Genomic DNA, 16,916 nt, shown 5'->3' on the forward strand with positions numbered 1-16,916 from the left:
CTTCCTGAATCTCGTAAAGTCACCATCTCAATACCTAAATGCTTACAAACTACCTGATTATACTGAACGATCGAAGGAAGACTCTTCGTATACTCCAGAAATGGCATATGAAGGAAATCTCCTAATATAAATTGGATTTATAACATTTATTTTCCGTGTACTTGTAACCGACTTCATGAAAGTAGTAGTATTTTTCTTGCATTTCTTTTGTGTTTGTATAATGGGTCTCTGTGTATACGACTTGTAAACGCTAGCTTATGGTGCGCTTTCTGTGCTTATGGTTTTGAGTTCGATTCCCTCTAAAGCATATAATTTTCTTTCATCATGAAGCAGTTGTCGATCTACAATTCCAACATAGTGAGTGTGCCTCATCAGGAGGCCGCTCGCCTCTATTCACTTAGATTAATCAACCTCTCCTATAACGTTGTTGACCATTACAATATATTATACTCTGTAAGAACCATTTTTATTTGTATGTAAGTAAGAATTATTTATTCCGACTTCAGTCATTTTTAGTACTACTGACTTCTGAGGCAAATATCCTATCAGTAGCGCCTGGATTAATATGAACTAAAATCCTGAAAAAATATGGATCCAAATTTGCACTAACAACTTACAAAATACGCACTATGAACAAAATAATATGCAGGTCAATAGCTGATTCATTTCAGATTCACCCATTTACTATATGTATGAAGAATTAATTTCAACAGTACACAACTGAGAGTTTTTCAAGGTTTCCTTATGCCAACTTTCGTCTAAGTCTGTTGAAAAATATTTACAAGCCGAAAATAATCTTTCAAAATCAAGTGACATGACTGAACAATTTTTTTAACAATGTCCAGAAAATCCGGAACATTGTTCTGACAGTTGGCTAATTTTAAAACATGTACTGGTTGATTGACTCAATATTTTCTAATCCTGCATTTAAGCTAAACACCTTATTCAACTTCTTTTTAAACTTGTCTTTCAGTTTGTCTAGGGAGGAACTTGCGGAAACTGTTTTCATAACAAGTATATTTAAACATAAATGCATATTTAAACGAATAATCAAATTGATAATTTTTAAATAGACTCAAGACCTTGAAATGGTTCATTGTCGTCGGTTTAGAATATCTTCCAAAATCATGTGAAGAGAGAATATGAAAGGGGTGAGTAATTCATCCTCCCGGCAAAGATGCATGATTGTCACATGTTTGGAAGAAAATATAAATAACGGTTTCAAGCCACCTACAGCAAAATTTCTAAATCACCCATCTCGGAAGTTAAAGTTGCTACTGTTGTGTGTGTGTTGATTTAAAATAGGCAGTATAAGAATGCCCCCCCCCCAAAAAAAAAATACTTCCAGAAGTTATCATTTAAAACAATGGATTGAAGGCAATGAGACGTTAACGTTTCAAGGAGAAAATATATTTTGCAAAGTGTGTTTTAAACAAGTAAGTAATACGGCTGAAAGTATCCCAACTTATTTATTTGCAAACAGTTTATTGACGACAATTACAACTGCTGTCAATATTCTTTAATATAGACACCTTAAGCTTCAAGTACAGTATAGCGACGTTTCCACTGTTTGTAGCAGTCCTAGAATCCTTGAGTGACACCGTCTTTAATGCTGCGATCGTGGCGGCTTGAACATCTTAAATTCACGCAAAACGCTTCCCCTTGACCATTCATTTTATCTTGGGAAACAAGAAGTCGGCCGGTGCCAAGTCTGGGCTGGGTAGTGAGGTAGCGTTCCCACGAGTACCTTGGCCAGAAACTCACCTTCTAACAGCGCTTTGTGAGCCGGCGCGTTGTCGTGGTGAAGTACCCACATCCACCTGTCAACGATGCCAGAACGGACGCGCTGGACCCTCTGTCGGAGACCTCAAGCACTGTTTTGTTAATAAGCTGCATTCACAGTGGTCCCAGAAAGTACAAACTTTTTGTGCAAGACCCTCTTTGCGTCGAAAAAGACAATGAGCATTGTTTTCACCTCTAATTTGTACATCCGGACCTCCTTTTAACGAGGAGACGTGGGATATACCACTCTGAACTTTCTCTCTTGCTTTCGGGGTTGTACTACAATAACCAAGTTTCATCTCCGGTTTTCACTCGGTCTGGAAAAGTTTCATCACCGTCCACATGTTCCACAATTTCGCGAGAAATTCGTACACAACACTGCATTTGATCATTCGTCAAAATCTTCGGGACCATTTTTACACAGATTTTTTGCATTTTCAAGTTTTCGGAAACAATTTTAGAAACTTGCGTTTACGCCAATCCCATCTCCTCTGCAATCATCTGGAGACTTAAACGCATGTCTTTGTCTAAAACAGCTTTCACACGGACCAAATTTCCCTCCGTTTTTGATATGGACGGCCTCCCTGAACGTTGTTCGTCCTCGACCACATCCCTTGAATCTTCCTTGAACGCTGTATGCCAAATGTAAACTTACATGCGGGACATCACTTCCTCGTCGTAAGCCTCCCATAGCAATGTTAAAGTCTGAGTAAAGTTTCTTATTTTCAATTTAACACAAAATTTTACAGCGTAGCGCTGTTCCAAAGTGCTTTCCATTTTTATCAAATACAAATTTTCGATGCGGCGTTGTCTCGGTGTACACAACACAAGCGATAGCTCCTGAACCACTGCTCACATGCAACTGTGCAAGACCTTGGATTTGAAGGTTAGGTCCCCATTGCTATCTGGCGCCGCTTAACCGCACCCTTGACCGATTCTAGCACGGGGTTGCAGACAGTTCGGATACTTTCAGAACGGACCCTGTAATTTCAAAGTAAGCAAGCTTATTTTCATAAGAGGACATTTCCATTTTGTTCGACAGAAAAACCTCAAACTTCACTGGCTTTCTTATATTTTCATAACAATTTCAAGCCTGGTAAGGAATTTATACAACTATGAAACAATATACTGTCCTTTTTTGCGTACTCCGACAGAGTTCATTCCAAAGAAACCGTTGAAAAGTATTACGGGAAGAAATGAAAAACCCTTTTAAAAATAAGTTCTTCAATGAATCAAAATATTTGCTTTACAAAATCTAGAACTTGTTGCAGCAGTTATTTTCTGAGATAAGGAGATCAGTTTTTCTTCAAGCAAGTTTATCATAGTATTCCATAGTATCCCATATCATAGCAAGTTTATCATAAATCCAAGCTTGTGTTGCTTTAATATGCATTTCGGTTTCTTAAACCATAATTTCCTACTAAGTCTTCTTTTATGTTTTCGATAACTTTATCTTCTTCTCAATCATGTTCATGTCTCATTCAAATCAGTTTACTTTATTTAAAGTATCAATATTATACATTGTAAAGTATTGCTGTTTGAAACGGACAATGTTACACTAAGAGAAAATATTCTAGGATTTACACTTAATTTCATACAAAAAGTAATTTCAAGTGGATTTATTTTCTTAGAACATAGGTTTCGAAGACAGGTTTTAATATCTTAAAAAATTACTCTCAACTAAGCCCTTATTAAACAGAAATTTATCTGAAAGAGAAATATTTCACTTTCGACGAATTTAGAGGTAAAAAGTGTGTTAAAGTGCATTGATTAGGCGAAATTTGTGTTGCAAACAACGGATATTAAAATAAGCATTGTAACGAAAATGTTCAAGTTCAGGAATGCAGCGTTTAGAAAATTTTTCGACATTTTGTAAGAAATTACCGGTAGGTATATGAATCTCTAAAGGTTTTCGTAAAGGTTTTTGTTTTCTCTTACCTTACTTACACACTTAACCCCTTCAGTGGGTAATTTTCAGATGCGAACCGCTGTAAAAAGTGTAGTTTTTTTTTTTTTTTTTTTTTTTTTAGAACTTTGGAATTTGTTACCTTTTAATAACTTTTGAACCTGTCAAACAATCACAATGAAATTTTCGGCATTATGATCTTTGTTGCTTCTAATTAGCTACTATAGCTTGTCATAGTCGTATTTATGGTTATCATCATCATCATCATCATAAGATTAGGTTACACAAAATTTGGGAATGCCTCAACAGATCAAGCTCAATTTTTCTGTGTGGTCTCTTGGGGTTCCTAGGTAAAAATGAATGTTAGGAAATTATTACGGTAATCAAAATAAGCGGCATCATCATCATCATCATCATTGATACGCGTATCCACATATATTCATGAAGTGAAAAATCAATATTTTTAATGAATATAAATAGTATTTTCACATTTTGTTCTTTATGTTTTTTTCCTCTTTTTTCTTGAAAGGTACAAAGCTACAATTGACTAACAAGAAGTGTGATCAAAAAGTTCTGGGACTGGTTTTTACGTGTCTTTTGTGGAATATACCTTTTTTGTGTGAAAGTCTTTGAACATCGTCCAACATCGCACTCTGTACATTGGTATCGTGACTCTCTTCTGACACCTTTGAAGTGACACACTTTACACTTTCCTGTAGGATGTTTCTTACAAAGTGTTTGCGGCTTAAAAATCGGAAAAGTGGCGTTCAGTAAGTCTAATCGTATTAGGCTCAGCACTTGGTCTTCCAGACTTCTTGGCTATGTTCTGTGAGGGGTATTTTTCTACAATTTTCTCTACAAGTTGGATCATAAACTGTAAATGTGACATACGTCCTCTCATTTTCAATGTACACTGAAAATGCATATATGCAATGGATGTAAGAACTGCTTCCTGTAGTATTTTTTCATCCGTTTCCTTTCAATAGGGTAGTTTGTCATAATTTGATCTGCTTTATCAACATCACTTATATATTTGTTGTAATCTTCAACAGCTGATGGAATAATTACTTCCTTATTTCTTCGTGTAGTTAGAGTTTCATCATCGTTGTAGCAAGTACTAAGGAAACGAACTTCCCGCTTGTCCTTCCACTTCATTATCATCATGGTCCCTTTTTCTTCAAACAAAAATGCTCTCTCGTCTTTCTTAAGTTTCTTCTCGATTTCCTTCAGTATTTGCTTCCTCCCCTTTATCACAGTTCCCACAAGGTCCGGTTTCTTCTCTTTCAAAAGTATTGCTAACTCTGGAGTTGTGTAGAAGTAATCTGTGTATATACAATGTACATTGTTCAATAAATCCTTACAAAACGTTAGGACTACTCGGGTAGCATGATAGTAATTACCAGGATCCAAGTGTGTTGTAACATGAATGCATCATAGTTATACACGAAGTATATGTAGTTCAAGTAATACAACTATTTTTCCTTAAGATGTAATAAAATTTCTCATTTAATTTTAGCTTTTGATTGGTGCTTATTTACTTTTTTAATGCATATTCGCATATTTTCAGTGCATATATTCGTGATTTTTAGCGCATATTTGCATGCATAGTTTGCTGTTTTTAGTGCATATCGATCCGAAGTCTAACCACGCTATACACTCATATCCAAAATTATTGTCACGTCTATAAATATGTTGTTGTAGGAATATAATTTGATAATGAATTTGCCCGGTATTTCTTATTATGTTAGTATGTGTATAATCGGCAAAGACATGTATGTGCTAAATTTCATGTGAAAAGAGCAGTAAATAAGAACAATAAAACGAAAATAAAACTTTCTTGTCCATTTAGCAACATTTTGTTTTACTCATCCTAATTTTCGTGTTTATAATTCTTTTCCTATGAAATTTACCACAAGTATGCATTTCCTGTTTATACACATAATATTAAAAGTACCCTGCAAAATCATTATCAAACTATTTTCTGACAAGAAGTTAATTATAGATATGCAACAATCATTTTGGACATGAGTGTACGTGCTAGAGGGCATAGTGGCCGGGCAAAGAAAAAGGGAGCGAAAGGGGCCATAATTTATAGATATCATCAAAACAGAAGAAACATATGTGAGGATAAAGCAACTGCTTTGCTAATAATTATGACAAAATACTTATTATGATGATGGTCTCTTTAATTATATCTTGTTTCAACAACTTTCACAAACAGAAAATGGAGAAGTAATAACATCCTGGTATCACTCTAGGAGAAGACTAATATTATAAAACATAAAGTTTCCAACAAATGAAGCTAGTCATTCCCTGAATAGAAACATAATATAGATAAAATAAAATAATAATTACAACAAATATACAATATCATAACAAACTGTACATTTAGCGGAAATGCATTAAAACAGCGAAACAAACTTAGGTGCAGATTGACAAATCTGGTATCCTAGGGGAAATAACAAGTTTATCAAATATTTACAAAGTAACAACAGATAATACTTAAATTTAACCAAACTATCAACAATATACATAAAATTTTGGGCATAGATTTACGTATGGGGAGCTCTTGCTAGCATAAATACAAATAAAATAGGAACAATCGTGACATAAATTTCTATAGAGCTGTAATAAATGCACACGATGAAACTGGAGCGTTACAATAATTACTCAGTCAAGATTTTCTTTTAAAAACAATAAAATCTTCGCGATTTCTGCACCAAATAATAAAAGTGACACTTGATTACATAAAATTTCACGTTTCAGAGAAGGAACTGGGAGACGAAATTTGGGTATATTTTTCATCCTCCTGCTCCTTAATTTTCTTGAGCGTCTGCAGAATTTCCTGTCTTACAATTGATTTAGTCCTAATATGCGGAAGACCTTTCAACTTCAAACTGAAAAGATGCAAATATATGTAAAAATTTATCAATAAAAAATAATGCGTTTTCACACTAAAATTTTGTAAATTGTAACAATTACATACTTAAAAATTACAAAGGCAACATTCAAAATACAAAATTGAAAACAAATTAAAATTCTACAATTTTCCAAATTTTAACAAAGAAGCATATTTTCCGAAGATGAAATAGGTAGGTTGATAGTTGAACCAATGTAATATGAATGAGAATAATCTCTCATCTATAATTTTTGATACACTTGAGAGAAAAAAATAATTTTTAAGGTTCTATAAACATGAGTAGTTCGTGTCCAATAATATCAATCTAACAATATCGAAAATATGCCTCCTATTAAGGTGAAACATACTGAGATATGAGCTCATAAATCCTTTCACTATGATACTAATAAGGAAATTTAACACTATAATTAACGAGATATAATGGTTTAACATTACCATTAACTCTTAAACATTAATTTTAAAGATATTCCATCAAGTGACTTAAGAGTTACATATATCTTTTCCTATTTCTCAACATGTTTTAACATTATTTTATTGTTATGAACATTGGTAAATCTTTATAACTTAGATTTCCACTTGATCTGTATAAATGAAAATGAATGTAATGATGCTTGACATCTAATTTCTCCTACTTCGCTGCACCGATTTTGATTATTTTTGGTAGTGGAGTCAACTTAAGTCTAGCATACGATTTTACCACATTTCCGCCAAGGGAGGGAGAAGGAGTAGTGATATGAGGTATTGGATGGCAAAGTGATTTAACTCAGTTTTGAGACATTGTGAGATGTTGAGACTTTTATTAGAATCAATAAAGAAAAAGCGGACAAAATCGGTTCTTTGTTCTGCCGTCTTTTATCCTATAGCCTGATCTTTTAACTCAGATACGCAACTTTGCCATCCAACATGGTTATGGTTTCAATTCACAGAAATGACTTAATCTCATTTTTTATAAAATGAATTACGCCACTTTGCTACCCAATGCCTCATATGTAAAACTAACCGAAAACGATCAATATTAGTCTGAAATCCATAGTTGAAAGGTCACTTAGGTTAATGGGGACACTTCCAATGCCGTTTACGGCCAATTTTATCCCCATCAGATTTGGGAGTGTGAGATGCGAGTGGAAAAGGATTGATATGTAAAAATAACGGAAAATAATCGATATTAATGTTCAATCTATAGTTTGTGGATCGCTGAGATGAATAGAGATGCTTCTGATGTCATTTAAATTCAGATTCAAACTGCGTGGGGGGTTTGAATACTTTCCAGAAACCTATTCCAGTCATGCTAATAAATGCTGCATGTACTTATTTGACCCTGAAACCAAATAAATGAATAAAACATGAAGTCATACCACATCTCGCATCCAAAAAGATTAGAATACAGTGTTCATTAAACAAGGTCATGTTTGTGTTTTGGGACCATAAAGGTGAGATCTTGAGAGATTACAAGCACAGGAATATATTGCAGGAATCTGCTGCAAAAGTTACTGGGTTCTATCAAAGTAAAGAGGCTGAATTTGCTCTTGAGAAGTATGCTGCTGCTAATAGACAATGCACCAACACACCAAACAGAACAAACACTCCATTTTGTGCACATCTGGCTACAAATATTTACCCAATTCACAATATTTATCCGGTCTGGCTCCATCTGGTTACTTCCTCCTTCCAAATAAGAAGAACCATGATCGGGGGAAGTGTTTTGCGGGTGATGAAGAAGTCAATACGGTGGGAGCCTTGTTTGTCCCCAACTCTACAGACTTGGAGACTTATCCTTCTCGGACTGATCCATAGATGTGAGAAGTGTAAACCAACATGAGGTGAAACGTAGAGAAGGATGCGTCCGTGGGTCAAGTTGCAGATCCTAGCTTATATCTATCATGTACCAATATGCTATCGTGCATCCCTCTTCATAAAATAATATGTGCTCTAATATACAAAATATTAATATAAGATACCACAATAGCGGGCCGCGGTGGCTCAGTGGTAGAGCGTTATATCTAACCACCCCCTGGTGCATGGGGTCCTTGGTTCGATCCCAGCTCGCGCTAAGTGAACTTTGTGGTGGACAAACACTGTGTGCGTAGGTTTTCTCAGGGTTCTCCCGTTTCCTTCCACTTTCTTCATTCCACAATTTCATTCATTTCTCATCATCACCGTCTCCTTTAGAGTAGCCGGCATAATCGTGAGATCTAAAACTTAAACATTGCATTTCATTTTTAAAATACTACAAAGAGAATTGTGAAAAATAAAAGTTTCTCGAGTAACATAAAATAATATAGTCCAAGAGGTCAACTGATTCTAAATTGATCTTAAGAGTTAGCATTATCATTTGGAAGTCGTTATAGAATCTAGTGATTCTTAAGTGCATTCTTAGAAACTATTAATCTTGCGTGAAAGCAATAATATTAATAATTTATAACGAAGACTTATGCACTAATTTCATAAGTCTTCTTTCTGATTAAGTTGAATGCGATGTAAGTATTATGAAAAATTTGAAGCTAAAATGGTTTTTTAAAAAAATATAACTTACATAAAAGAAAAGAAAATAAAAGAACTTACGCTGTACTTTCAGACATTATATTGTATATTTTGGGTTTGGAGAATCCGTTAAAAGTTGTTGACAAGACAAAAGTGTAAGCACCCATATTTTCGAAAATAAGCCAATCACCAACTTCCAGTTTCTGAAGCAGAAGTTTTTTTGCTAGCAGATCAAGGGAGTCACACGTCGGGCCCCAGAGAGTTGACATAAATAGTGTTTCACCTACTGGCTGTAAAACATTTTAAAAGCTAGCTAATTTTTCCTTTGGTATCATTGCATTAGCAACTTAAAATTATCAGTTACACTTCGACTGCCAAGGGATTATCAATATGAATGCCCTGAATGATTCTAATGCGAGCAATGAAAAACTGAAATTTCTCGCATGTCAAAATATTTCTGTATGATTTCTTTAAAATTGGTAGTAGAATGTATATTTTGATAAGAATGAAAAAATTTATCTTGCATTAAAATTATATTTAACCGATTTCGAAAACAGGAAGAGATGCTCAATTCGTTTATGTATGTTGGAAAGATTTTGAAAACAGAAAGAGGTTTCCAATGACCACGAACCACGAACCACGAACCACGAACCACCTCCATGGGTACACTGTTAACTGTAATTAATTGTGTGTATGTTTACATGTAACTTTGACATAGGTGAACGATTTTGATGAGTTTGTTTTGCTTAAAGAGTATGCTTTCCGTACATTTATCTCGTCTAAATTTAATTAGGATTTGATGTTAGTCTTTGAATTAGGATTAGTAATTAGATTCCTGGTCTTTCGGCGTCTATGACCGTGTTAGCCCGTCACGTGTAAGAGATTTCCCCCCTTGGCGTCACACTGCCCGGAGGATTGGGAAGGAAAAGAAGGATGGAGAAGAAAGGATCCGGCTTAGGACCATTATGCTGAGTACCACCTCAGGATTTGCCTAGTGTGAATTAGGAAAAGCTGGGGAAAACCTGTATCATTATGGCTGGTCTGAAAAAATTGTTATATTTTCCAACTGACTGTTCGCACCGGAAACCGAACGCGGGACCACTCACATCAAAAATGGTTAGTCTTCGAATCTATACTATGGAAATATTTAACAGACAAGAGTTTTAATAACGCAATTGAGTGTAGGTATATTCAAGTACAGATTCCGTAACTCTTAGACACATTTGAAAAAAATGTTTGTTGACACATGTTTCAAAAACGACACGTTTTATAGGAAGTTAGTAGTGTAATATTCTACATTTAGTTTTGGTACGTACCTCAAATACTGGATAATGAAAAAGGGGAAAACAAACCGAACTTAACGAAAATATTAACCGACTAATAAAAATAAGTAAAAACTTTTAATAGAAAATATTACCTGATTTCACAAAGGTGCTAAAATATAGAATAATTTTAAATTTCTACAACATAACTACCGAGGTATTATCAATAAATAAACTCTGGTAAATACTGTGAGAAGGATCTCGCAAAACTTACATTTATGAATGAATCTATGTTGATAGTTGAAGCAGTGTTATATTCTCTCTCATACCCCAAGCATGTGAGGTTTAATCTCATCAATACTTTCTGACGTTTATTCTTTTTAAATCTGTTAATTTCAAACATATTTTAACATCAAAAAGTTTTAAGATAAGAAAAATACTTCGGCTTTTAATCTAACAAAATTCTAACCTCAGTATATACCTAGGTACTGCATATGCACATATGGCAATACATATTATATTGGTGGCCATTGTTAAAGTTATCGTTGCGAGTGAATACTCTAACGAATTGACTCTATTAACAAACTCGGCCTAGCTATCCATTGCCAAAAACATGTCATTTTCGTTCAAGAATTACTGAGAAAAATAATGGAGGAATGGGCGTGTGTACTAATATTAGAAGGCCCACTAGCGAGATCCTATTAATATTATCAACTTACAAGTCTCACTACCGTGATCCTAATAACATTACAATCTTGAAAGAGCCACTAGTATGATCCGAATAACATTTCAATCTTATAGGTCTCACTAGCGTGTTCCTTATATTCTTTTAAAGCCCACTACCGTGATTCTAATAACATTACAATCTTGTAAGTCACTAGTGTGATCCTAATAACATTACACTCTTATAATGCCCACTATTGTGATCCGAATAACATTTCAATCTTATAAGTCTCACTAGCGTGTTCCTGATATTGTTCTAAGGTCCACTACCTTGATTCTAATAGCATTACAATCTTGTTAGGGCCACTAGTGTGATCCTAATAACATTACATTCTTATAATGCCCACTAGCGTGATCCTAATGATTTTGAAGTCTTTGGCAAGCTAAACAAATTAATGCTTCACGAAATTATAATCGAAACTAATTTAATATTGTTTTTCTCGGGACAAATTTCACTTTTTTTACGTATAATAGTAATGAATTATTTTCTGCTTTAGAGCTCTTTATTACTATTATTTTCTACTTTTTAGCATGTTTTTTTGAAGTTGGTTAGTATTGTTTTTTTTTAAAATTTATTTTCTTACTTTTAGAATATTGTTGCCTGTTATGTTGCTTTAATTTTGTTTCTTTTTTCCAGTAGTTTAGTTAGCGACTGGCAACAATTACCCGCTTTGCTGGGTTAAATTAAGAAAAAATAGTAATATGTTTCGTTAGTCAGTCACTTTTACTATTACTAAAGCGCTCCTTGATATTGGTAATTTTCGATGATTTTTATATATCCCCTCTCCTCCCCATGTTGCGGGCCACGGCATCGAAAGTCGTCGTCTTTCCTCTCCTTTAAGTTACATAATCAAAGTGATATGACAAAAATCATCTCATGTTTGAACTTCATCTAGGTTGAAAATTTCATCGAGATCGGTTCGGTGGTACAATCCGCGGCAAAAAACCTGCAACATGAGCATATAAGTTTATTGTGAAATGACGAAGTCTTTTGCTCCAAAATAAGTGTGCACGGAAGGAGGCCGAGGTTTATCCTGGCGTGATTCATTCCACTTAGACGTTATGTTTATTCACTGTGCTGCTAGACGTAGTTTCACAATAAATTTACGTCCTCATGTTGCAGGTTTTTTGCCGCGGATTGTACAAGAGTTATTAAGTTTTATTTATTTTTATATATCTCCCCCTCCTACCTCCTCTCCTCGAACCTCATCTATCTTGAAAATTTGCCCGAGATCGGTCAGGTGGTTGAAGAGTGAAGTCACATAGACAGTCACTTTCACTTTTATTTTTTTTTACATCCGCCTCCCCTCCCTCCTTCCCTATGTTGCACCGTCAAAGTTAAATGATAAAAATCATCCCAGTCACGAACCTCATCCACATTGAAATTTGATCAAGATCGGTCGGGGAGTTCAAGAGTTATTATGTTTTATTTATTTTTTCTATGTTCTCCTCCTCCCCTCCCCTAAGTTGTACCGTCAAAGTAAATAGCTAAAAACACTCCCAGGCCAGAACCGCATCTACGTTGGAAATTTGATCGAGATCGGTTGGGCGGTTTAATAGATTAAGAGTCACAAACATATTCACTTTCAATTTTATAATATAGATTCATCTATGTTACATTTATTCGTGAATATGGACATAATGAAATTGGTTAATTACAATAACACTACTGTCAGCCGATGAAGAGTTTCGTAGTCTCCTTCTTAAGTTCGTTTTGAAGTTTCCATGGAAGCACATGGGAAGAATACTCTTTCAAAGGACCACGAGAAAAGAAAATACTTAAAAAAAAATCATACAAATCAGTGCACCTATGTCGAAGTTTTGCATAATCATACGCACATTAAAGACGGTTAATTACAGTTTTCACACTACACCCATTAAAGTGTTTTATGATCTAGCTCAAAAGAGTCTCATTATCTCAATGTAATTTATGAGATCACCCAGAACGCATGCTGTTTGAAACAGAAAACAGAATAATCAAAATCAGTGTACTTAGATACATCGAAGTTATGTGTGAAAATAGACAAACACTCGTATGTAGATAAACGGGTTGAATTGACAACCTCCTCCTCCTTCTTTTTTGAGTCGGTTAAAAACGAACGTACAAGAAATAGTTAAAATGGTGTCACATGCTACTCACATTGCTATTCTAGTTTATTCATTTTCTTTCTTTCTTTCTTCAACGTTCCGTAAGCACCGCGAGTATAAGATACATGCTCCTACCACCTAAGATGTGATCCAGTATGTACTCCTAGCACTGATTCTACTCAAATGCCTGTGGTGGACAAACACCGTGTGCGTGGGTTTCCTCGGGGTTCTCCCGTTTCCTCCCACTTTCTTCATTCCACCATTTTCATTCATTTCTCATCTTCACCGGCTCCTTTAGCCTAACCAGCATAACCGTGGGACGTAAAACTCAAAGATTTCATTTCATTTCATTTCTACTCATATCTATGCCTCGCACAACATACGAGTTAACCATTAGACCAATGAAAAGTTCTACAGCAGGAACTAGCCTGTGTTAAAGACCTGCACGAGCCGAATTTTTCGGCCCGAGCCCAATCCGGCCCGAATGTACGTAGGGACCGGCCCAGCCCAGACCCGATAAGTTTTGTAGATTTTCGGCCCGAGCCCGGCCCGGCCCGATAAGTTTTTTTAAATTCTTGGCCCAAGCTCGGCCCGGGCCCGATAAATTTTAGAAGTTTCATTTTGTAACATTTTTCACGGGCACACTTCTTCAACGTTTGCCTTTATTCTAATTATCGTTTAACGAATGTCAATAATTATTAAAGAATTGCAATTAATGGACCCCAGCCCGGCCCGACCTGAAGGGAAATCAGTGTCGGCCCGCCCCAAAGAAATAATAGAGTCAGCCCGCCCAAGCCCGGCCCGTGCAGGTCTCTAGCCTGTGTACTGTTATCGGTGATGTACGAAGAAATGATATTACTCCTATACATCTGAAGAAATTATATATATTAGGAAGACAACAACTAAAATATTGATCTAAATTACTTCTATATTTTATCAACACATATACCTGCTTATAATCATCTTATTAATATTTATATTCATTATTTTAAATACTGCACCCATCCGGTTCCTAAACCCAATGTTTTACTCCTCATGTTTGTAGTCTCAGGGTCTAAGAATATAACATTCAATAATTTCATATAGGCCCTATATATATATATAGCGTGGTCCATCTTAATATTTCCACGGAAATATCCCAAAAACGATTAAACATAAATGAACCAAACAAAAACTCAAATAGGAAATGTCATGGGGCACATTGAATGGCGTTATTGTGGTGCCCCCAGGGCTGCCCTTCAGGGGGGCCCAGGACTCAACTTTAAAATTTTAAATGCAAACATGATTCGAGTGATACCTCGTTCGAAAGATCTTCAAACACTAGGGTCAAGTGATGTCTCGTTTGATAGATCTTTAAAACTAAAAACCGTTGTGGCAAAAGATTTTTCGTATTGGTCATCATATTCAAAATGGTTGCCAAGACATGGTGGCTGTATCAGATAAAACGTCCAACACCAACGGCTGAAATAAATAACCGAATAATTACTCAAATATGAAATGCCATGGGACACATCAAATGGTATTGTCGTGGTGCGCTCAGGGCCGCCCTTTATGGGCAGCCAGGGCCCAACTTCACAATTTTAAATGGAAACATGGGGCGAGTGAAACCTCGTTTGATAGATCTTTAAAACCTAAAGAGTGTTGTGGCAAAAGATTGTTCATATGGGTCACTGTTTCCAAATTAACCACCAAGACATGGTACCTGTATCAGATAAAACTTCCAGTGCCCATAGAATGAAAACGGTGTTTGAAAATCTATCGAGGGAAGTATCACTCGCTCCACGTTTCCATTTAAACTTCTGAAGTTGGGCCCTGGGCGTCCATGAAGTGTGGTCCTGGGGGCACCGCGACAATACCATTCAATGTGCTCCATTGCATTTCCTATTTGAGTTTTTATTCGGTTATTGATTTCAACCGTTTTCATATTAATGGTACTGGACGTTTCGTCTGATACAGGCACCATGTCTTGGCGACTATTTTGAATATGGTGACCGATATGAAAAATCTTTTGCCACAACTCTGTTTAGTGTTTGAAAATGTATAGAACGAGGTATCACTCAACCCATATTTCCATTAAAAATTTTGATATTGGACCCTGGGCCTCTATGAAGGGCGGCCCTGGGGGACACTGCGACAACACAATTTGATGTGCCTCATGGCATTTGTTTGGTCCATTTATGTTCAACCGTCTTCGAGATATGTTCGTGGAAAGATTAAAATGGGCCACCTTGTATATATATACACTATGTGATCAAAAGTATCCAAACACCTCCAAAAACATATGTTTTTCATGTTAGGTGCATTGTGCTGCCACCTACTCCCAGGTACTCATTATCAGCGACCTCAGTAGTCATTAGACATCGTGAGAAAGCAGAATGGGGCGCTCAGAGGAATTCACGTACTTCGAACGTGGTCAGGTGATTGGGAGTCACTTGTGTCAGAAGTCTGTACGCGAGATTTTCACACTCCTAAACATCCCTAGGTCCACTGTGTCTGATGTGATAATGAAGTGGAAACGTGAAGGGACGCGTACAGCACAAAAGCGTACAGGCCAACCTCGTCTGTTGACTGACAGAGACCGCCGGCAGTTGAAGAGGGTCGTAAAGTGTAATAGGCAGACATCTATCCAGATCATCACACAGGAATTCCAAACTGCATCAGGATCCATTCCAAGTACTATGACAGTTAGGCGTGAGGTGAGAAAACTTGGATTTCATGGTCGGGCGGCTGCTCATAAGCCACACATCACGCAGGTAAATGTCAAACAACGCCTCGCTTGGTGTAAGGAGCGTAAACATTGGACGATTGAACAGTGGAAAAACGTTGTGTGTAGTGACGAATCACGGTACACAGTGTGGCGATCCGATGACAGGGTGTGGGTATGGCGAATGCCCGGTGAACGTCATCTGTCAGCGTGTGTAGTGCCAACAGTAAAATTCGGAGGTGTTGGTGTGGTCGTGTTTTTCTTGGAGATGGTTTTTCACCCCTTGTTATTTTGCGTGTTACTCTCACAGCCCAGGCCTACATTGATGTTTTAAGCACCTTCTTGCTTCTCAATGTTGAAGAGCAATTCGGGGATGGTGATTGCATCTTTCAACTTGATCGAGCACTTGTTCATACTGCACGTCCTGTGGCAGATGGTTACACGACCATAAAATCCCTGTAATGGACTGGCCTACACAGAGTCCTGACTTAAATCCTATAGAAGACCTTTGGTTATTTTGGAACGCCGACTTCGTGCCAGGCCTCACCGACCTGCATCGATACCTCCCTTCAGTTCAGCACTCTGTGAAGAATGGGCTGCCATTCCCCAAGAAACCTTCCAGCACCTGATTGAAAGTATGCCTGTGAGAGTGGAAGCTGTCATCAAGGCTAAGGATGGGCCAACATCATATTGAATTCCAGCAGTACCGATGGAGGGTGCCACGAACTTGTTACTCATTTTCAGCCATGTGTCCGGATACTTTTGATCACATAGTAGGAAACGAGGAATGTATATAGGGGGAAGGAGTACTTGAATTGAAATGAAGTATTGATAATATTAAAAATGACACTGTAAGTCAACGAAATTACAGCAGTTCAACATGACCACCTTCCATATCAAAGCAGAGATTCCATCTGTCCAGGGTGCATTTGAACATATGCTGCAACTTTGCTGAGGTTATTGTACGCATTGATGCCGCAATGTGTTTACGCAGGTCCCCAAAACTCTACTTTTTACTTTATACTCCTGACTCTTAAAGTCGCATTTCGT

General features: G+C 36.5%; 1 protein-coding gene across 1 annotated transcript in view; it reads right to left on the bottom strand.

Annotated features, from left to right (window-relative positions):
• Positions 1 to 5,940: 5,940 nt before the first annotated feature.
• Positions 5,941 to 16,916, bottom strand: part of LOC145667544 (ornithine decarboxylase-like) — a 42,153-nt gene continuing 31,177 nt past the window's right edge. Inside the window, exons 8-9 of the mRNA XM_081735017.1 lie at positions 9,171 to 9,379; positions 5,941 to 6,585 (exon numbers count right to left, since the gene is read on the bottom strand). Of these exons, the coding sequence (XP_081591143.1) occupies positions 6,444 to 6,585; positions 9,171 to 9,379 (351 nt within the window). The 3' untranslated portion in view covers positions 5,941 to 6,443. The remainder of the gene's footprint in view (positions 6,586 to 9,170; positions 9,380 to 16,916) is intronic.

The sequence above is a fragment of the Thermobia domestica genome, chromosome 13 (genome assembly GCF_964235325.1).
Source record: "Thermobia domestica chromosome 13, izTheDome1.hap1.1, whole genome shotgun sequence".
Classification (NCBI taxonomy): Eukaryota; Metazoa; Arthropoda; class Insecta; order Zygentoma; family Lepismatidae; genus Thermobia; species Thermobia domestica.